Source organism: Triticum urartu, chromosome 3A, assembly GCF_056163025.1.
Source record: "Triticum urartu cultivar PI428250 chromosome 3A, HENAU_Tu73, whole genome shotgun sequence".
NCBI lineage: Eukaryota > Viridiplantae > Streptophyta > Magnoliopsida > Poales > Poaceae > Triticum > Triticum urartu.
In genome coordinates, this window is record NC_141875.1 from 468,444,279 (window position 1) to 468,451,019 (window position 6,741).

Below are 6,741 nucleotides of genomic sequence, written 5' to 3' on the forward strand. Positions count from 1 at the left end.
AGCTATGGGCATTGCGCGATTGAAGACCAGGCGGAGGAGTGGCCTCGGCAGGAGACGGCGACTCGGAGCAGTACCGCAAAGTGAGATCGTGTCAATCGACTTGAGGCGCGACCACCGCGGCTTTAAAGTAGTCCCAGAGATGGGTTGGAGGCAGAGGCGGAACCAGGCCAGCCATGAGTTGTTGTTGTCTTGGTTGATCCACCACCACTAGGTCGTGGCCAGCTTTCCAGGTCGTGGGATTTGCAGGCGAGTTTGCCATAATTTGTATGTACGCCCTGACCACTTGACTTGAAACTTGCTATTGAGGTGATGTGTTGACGTATACATATTGATTGCTGCTGCGTGATAACTAGGCATCATGTATGTTAGGAAACAGGCAACAGAGGCATCCCATAATGGCGGCTTGGAGTCTGGCTTAGCGCAGACTGGTTTAGTAGAGGCGTCTTAACAGCTCGGCGGAGAGATACTTGCGAGGAAAACAACAGCAGAGACTCGCCAGCCACGGAGACCCGCGGCCGAAACCGAGGTGGAGAACAGCGGAATCGGAGGCGTCCGGGTCATAGTCTCTACTATTAAAGGAGGATCGAACGTCGTGATGGTTCGACCTCCTTATTCCCACCTACGACAACCATCTTCCCCCTCGCACGATCCCTCGCGTGAAAAAAATCTAGAGGGAAAAACCCAGCGACCGTAAAACTCTCACGTCGCGCGCGCGAGGGCCACGATCGCACCACACCAAAAAAAGGCAGCTCAGCCCACGTACAAGATTCATCCAACAGCCGACCCACTCGCGCACGTCCCACACCCCTATCTCCCCCAACCCCCAACCCCCTCTCGATCTCTCTCTCCCCAAAATTTTTTGGCAACGCCGGCCTCCTCTTTCATCTCCCATGACGACCATAGGAAAGGGTAGGTAGATCCATCTCGCCCACTTCTTCCTGCCGTCACCATCATCCTCCAGTCATCCATGCTAGCTTCCGCGGCCCGTCGTACTCATCGCAGGTGGCGGCGGCCATTGGCAAGGGCTCGTTTGGAAGAGCAGGTGGCGTACAAGGTCGCGTTGAGGTCCAACGACCGGAATATTGGCTCCGTAGAGAACGCCGTCACAGGTGCGTCGATCTCAATCTTCTCCTCCATTGCCGTTGTCTTCATTACCTGTGCGTGTAGCAGGTGTGCTCTCACACTCACGAATTTTCAGTACGTGATGGGTTCTTTCTAATTCAGATCTTGCTTGCCTTATCGTGATATCTTCTTTGCCATGGTAAGCACACTAGCACAGCATGGTTCGTTCGCCCTCATAACTTTTGTTATGACATTATTAATGTTGTTCAGAAAGCAGTTTTAGTGAAGATTGAATGGTTTTTAGATTAAGTAGAAAATAAAGGAGTACTCTTCTGTAGTGTATTGTTGTTCAACTGAGACATATGCAGTGTGTTTGATGGCCGCAGGATAATTAAAGCCAAGGTAAAGACTATACATTCACAATTCCTATAGTTATAAACAAGAAAAAAAGATATAGGCAAGTACTATTGTTTTAGATGCCGGTAAAATGGACTAGAATTTCATGAGCTGTTTAGTCAGCATGCTACCGCTCATCAGTGCGGAGGACCAAATTTTTTCGAGGTAGGGCAGCCGATACTACAGCACGTGAGACTTCCTCACTGCTGGCCTCTAGCGCCACGGCGTGCGCCTCGACCGTCCAGTTTGGCATCCGGTACCAGCACTCCCGCTGCCTGCTACTAGCCGCTAGCCCGCCGGGGTTCGTGCGTGGCATGCGCCTGAGCTCGTGGTTTGTGTTCTGTTGTTCCTGTTCGTACCTTCGTGATGACTGGTCCGGTACGTCGTGTGTGTGTGTGTGTCGTATGTGCAGCTATCAGGCAAGGGCATGACCCAAGTCACAGCCCAACATCAAAGAGAACTCTTCCTTTCAGTTACTTATTGCACCTGTCATCTGTCGATCGAGCGTGTTTGCCGGAAATAAAGGTTCCGCCGGTGCTACCACTAATATCCTTGTACTGTAGTAGCTTCAGTATTTCTCCCACTTTTTCTGCTACATGTGTAAATGTAGTTACAATTGAGAAAGCGAGAAATATTTGTTTTGTGAAAAAAATTGACATATCTTTGTTATCTAGATATCAAATTTATTGCAAATTATTGCTGAATGCATCTTCATTTGAGAAAATGTGGACGGCCACAGGAGAAACATAAACTTTGTCATATAAAGTTGGAAGTGTTTAACTGCTCAAACTTTCTACTTTGCAAACAAATAAAGTGATGCAAGGTATTCAGATGTCTACGGTTGATGAGAATTTACACTGAGTTCAGCATTAAAGTATTTAATTGTTGCTTTTGTGATTGCTACTGTTTCATGGTTTCAGAAACATGTCTATTGTGGACTGTTTCATAGCTTATCTTTTCCAATCTTTTATCTACATATATCTACCTCATGTTAATGCACTATCAAAATTGTCTCATTAATTCTTGTCACTTTCTCAAATAAAAATTATCCTTTGCCTGGCTTGCCCCTAATTATATAAACCCTGTCAAAATTCTAAATCTTATTTCATATGCAGAACTCGAAGAATTTCAAGAAAGATCATTGCTTCAAGGTTGGCAGCGGCCACAACATAATTGACATCAAAACTAGATCTGGGTCCTACATATCCGGTCTTGCTCGGTTATATTACTTTTTTCCATTCCGTTATATACCTATGTATATGATTGGTTTGCTACATGAGGTAGCAACGAAATCACCTGATACAAGGTCAAACTAAGTTTCTATTCCTACAATACTAGCTACTAGCCAACAATATGTGTTTATGACTCTCATCACAGAGTGATTAATCATAGTAAACTATGTGCCAGCTTATGTGAGTCCAATCGATCTATCTTTTACTGGCATTACCCATTGTGTAGATTGGGATTATCTGCACCAACCTTCATAGACTCCCAAAACTATCCTAGGATTATCAGTTTCTCAAACAATTGAAGTTGCAGCCTATGTGAAATCTTTATTGCCTGATATGGTAGCACTAACTATTTTTCTTTATTTTATGAATCACAGTCTAAGGGCTCAAAAGCAGTTGACCATTACCTGTCACAGTATACAAAACACCTATCTAATATTGGGGGAAATGTATGTATTTTCTCAAGCAGCTATGTGGATATAGGTCTTGCTGAAAATTTGTAACTGAGCTTGTAATCTTAATAATTGTTGTGGAACAGTCAGCTGATATGTTCATATGTGAATCATCCACCCAATTAGCTACAATGCTTTCCAAGGCCAGTACCATACCAACATTGGAGCCAAAAGAGCATGTGGTAACATCAAATGGTATCACCTTTCACATGACATTTTTTTTCATTCGAGTATGATTATCTGTGGATCTATATTGGTTAAGTATGTTCTTGGTAGATTGGTCATTATTGAAACTACATAACATTGTTTTGTGCCTTTGCATTGCCCTTACTCTTGGAATGGCCTGACTTGATATTACCATTCTACTACTTTGCTTGTATTGTTGTCTTGTGTGCTCGTATTCTATAACATGGTCTTAAGAAGAGGAAGAGATTATGTTGCCAGAAAAAATCAATTTTCTTAATATGTAAAACCACATACAAAGCCAGAAATTGTTTCAAGAACTTCCCTATATTTGTAAGATGCTTCCAATAGTCACTATTGATGATATAACCGCAAACTGCTACGGAATCTGGTATCATACTGAGGTTGGATGATATTTAAATGACCATTTTTTTCCTTCTATACTGTTGATGATCTCCTAATGCACAATATCAGAATTTTGTTTTTCGCCATCTTCACCTATTTCCTATTGTTTCTATTCAATGTACGTTAATGCAAATTAATTCGAAGTAAATTATTCTTTGTAGCCAAATTGGAGACAGACATAGGGTATGAAAATTTACGCAGAAGAGAAGGGCCCATCACTCCAGAGTCTAGGAAAGTTGGGTAAATGTAATCTTTTTATGGTACGTGATTTGATCTGGATCAAGTCTTACAGTATTAAACGTGGAATTTTGATTCAGTTTTAGAACTTTTTTGTGTTTGAAAATAATTAAACAGGAATTGAAAATAAGCATCAGTTTGCTTAGGCACTTAATAATATTATTTTGCTAGCAAGGTATTCATTTCCATCTTTATATATTCTGTTGTCATGTTTTTTTCCTATTTCTGCTGAACTGGACAACAGAATATATAAAGATGGAAAATATTGTGCTTCCCTATAGTTTTGTGTAGCAACGCAGTATGCGCGTGTTGGACTGTCCTATGGTGCCAATGGAGTCCCGCCGATGTTGTTCTTTACTTGGTGCACTTATAAAATGTTCTCCGAGCCTGACTTGAACAGTCCTGATATCATAATGGTGTTCCTTTGGTCTTTACAATTGGCTAATATTGTCTGCAAAGATTGAATGTAAATGAAGTTCTGATGTTGTGGTTTTGTTTGTAAGGATTATGCATAAAACAAGGGGCAAAGAAAACAAAATATATGCTCTGTAAAATTATTAATTGTTATCCATTTAAGTCTATAGTCTATCTGATAGCTTGGTTAAAAAGCATAAAAATGAGCAGTTGGTATTTTCACAACCATGGTTATGCTTGTTTGTATGCATTGAGCTGACCCAGAGTGCTCATACTATCATGGATGTTCTTGTGGAGCACTGGAAACTTGAAAAGTTCCAAACTTATGTTTCACCCTTAAAAGATGAAGGATATTCATCTATCCAAGTTTGACATGCTACTGTAAAAAATGCCAAAACAATCAGTCTACCATATTTAGCTCATACTTCTTCGTACTTATTTCAGGAAAAATGCAAAACCAGTCAGCCATCAACCCTAACAGAGGGTCTAGCGCTCTTTATCTCTAATGTATAATCCTTTTATTTGGCGTTATTGCCATGCCGCTATAGCTGGTCTTTTGCTGTTCTCCTTTTCTTGTAACCAGTTGTACTTGGTTTTCTCTATCCTCATATCAATGAAAATGCAGCGTTGATTATGTTTCATCAAGAAAATGTACTCCCTCCGTTCTGAGCGCTTCAAGTAGATCTTAGTTAATACTCCCTCCGATCTATAATAAGGTTTGAACTAAAAGCACAACACTTATTATGGATCATAGGGAGTACAAGATAATCAGATAGATACCTGTCCTATGCGTATGCCATGTCCAACTATATTATTCTATGAGTACATTTGAAGCGAAATCAAATTTATTGTTTTTGGAATATTACATGTCTATATTTCCTATATTTGTGTGATCTTTGACATGCCTTATGTCTGCACTATATGAGATGACGAAAAGCATAAGGAGCCGTGGCAACGCACGGGCAGTCAACTAGTTTGATTAGGAGGCGAATCCGAAAAACTCTTGGACCCACAAAAAATTGCCTTTGTCAATCTTGACCATGGCCTACAAAAACAACTTGCGAAGATAAAGGCTGCTAACGTTACATCAGCTGTCCGGCGATGAATTTTCCCTGGGTTAACTCGGAGCCGAGGTAGCGTGACGAAAGAAAAAGAAAATCTCAAGAGCCAATCCGGGTTATGACAGCGGCTTGACTTGCAACCAACTAGTCTTCATCCGGAAAATTGTAAACTTCTTAATCCTTGAGAGAGAGATCCCTCCAAGAACTCAACACCACCGTGCGTGGGCCCCACGATGGGCGCCAACTGTCGTGGAAATGTCACGGCAGATGTCCTAGTGTGAGGACTTAGTCGTGAGGCCAACGCATCTATGCGGTAGCTTGAAGGGGTTGATCGGAATCGAGAAACGCAACACGCAAGACGAAGATTTAGATAGCTTCGGGCCCCAAGAAACATCATCCGGTAACAACCCTACATGTTGTTTGTGGCTAGGTCTCATTATCGTCATGAGGGAGTCACCGTAACTCCGGCTCTCCTAGTCGTGTCTAGACTTAATGATTATTCAACCTCCCCCTCTTGGGGTGCCCTGTCCCTCCTTATATATGTTGAAGGGGCGGGTTACATGTAGAGTCCAACTCGGACTTAAGACTTAACTATTCTGTTTTTCTCTCCATGGGCTTTCTTTAATGTTTCGAGCTTCTTAAGTGTTAACCTACAATCTGACTTACCATCTGGCTTAACTGTCCGGCTTAACTGTCTAACTTAACTGTCTGACTTAATTATCTGCTTAACTATCTGGCTCATATGACTGTGTCTGCCGGGTTACATGACTGTGTCTGCCGAGTTACATGACTGTGTCTGCCGGGTTACATGATTGTGTCTCCCGGGTTACATGCCTGTGTCTGTCGGGTTACCAATGGAAACATCAACTCCTAGTCGGGTCATATCTTCAGTCGGGTCATACCGCAGGGTATATCCCCGACAAGTATCTAACACGCAGGCGCTACTGCGAGCATTAGTAAGGTACACATCAATAACATGTATATCAAATATACCTTTCACTTTGCCATCCTTCTTCTCTGCCAAATATTTAGGGCAGTTCTACTTCCAGTGACCAGTCCCTTTGCAGTAGAAGCACTCATTCTCAGGCTTAGGTCCAGACTTGGGCTTCTTCACTTGAGCAGCAACTTGTTTGTCGTTCTTCTTGAAGTTCCCCTTCTTCCCTTTACCATTTTTCTTGAAATTAGTGGTTTTGTTGACCATCAACACTTGATACTCCTTCTTGATTTCTACCTCCGCAGCCTTTAGCATTGCGAAGAGCTCGGGAATCGTCTTATCCATCCCTTGCATATTATAGTTCATCA

At 42.2% G+C, this 6,741-nt stretch overlaps 1 protein-coding gene across 10 annotated transcripts; it reads left to right on the forward strand.

Annotated features, from left to right (window-relative positions):
* Positions 1-761: 761 nt before the first annotated feature.
* On the forward strand, positions 762-5,462 carry LOC125544432 (uncharacterized). 10 transcript variants are annotated; one of them, XM_087547381.1, is made up of 8 exons: positions 762-909; positions 1,003-1,109; positions 1,225-1,261; positions 2,574-2,609; positions 3,065-3,136; positions 3,226-3,334; positions 3,889-3,987; positions 4,823-5,450. In XM_087547381.1, the coding sequence occupies exons 3-7, from the start codon at positions 1,259-1,261 to the stop codon at positions 3,969-3,971; spliced, it is 303 nt and encodes a 100-aa protein (XP_087403507.1). In that variant the 5' UTR covers positions 762-909; positions 1,003-1,109; positions 1,225-1,258; the 3' UTR covers positions 3,972-3,987; positions 4,823-5,450. The 10 variants fall into 10 exon arrangements, 2 of the variants coding, with proteins under 2 accessions (XP_087403507.1, XP_087403506.1); XR_015619104.1 differs by having other exon boundaries at positions 763-1,109; positions 2,574-2,677; positions 4,823-5,462; XR_015619105.1 differs by having other exon boundaries at positions 763-1,109; positions 2,574-2,667; positions 4,823-5,462.
* Positions 5,463-6,741: the final 1,279 nt, after the last annotated feature.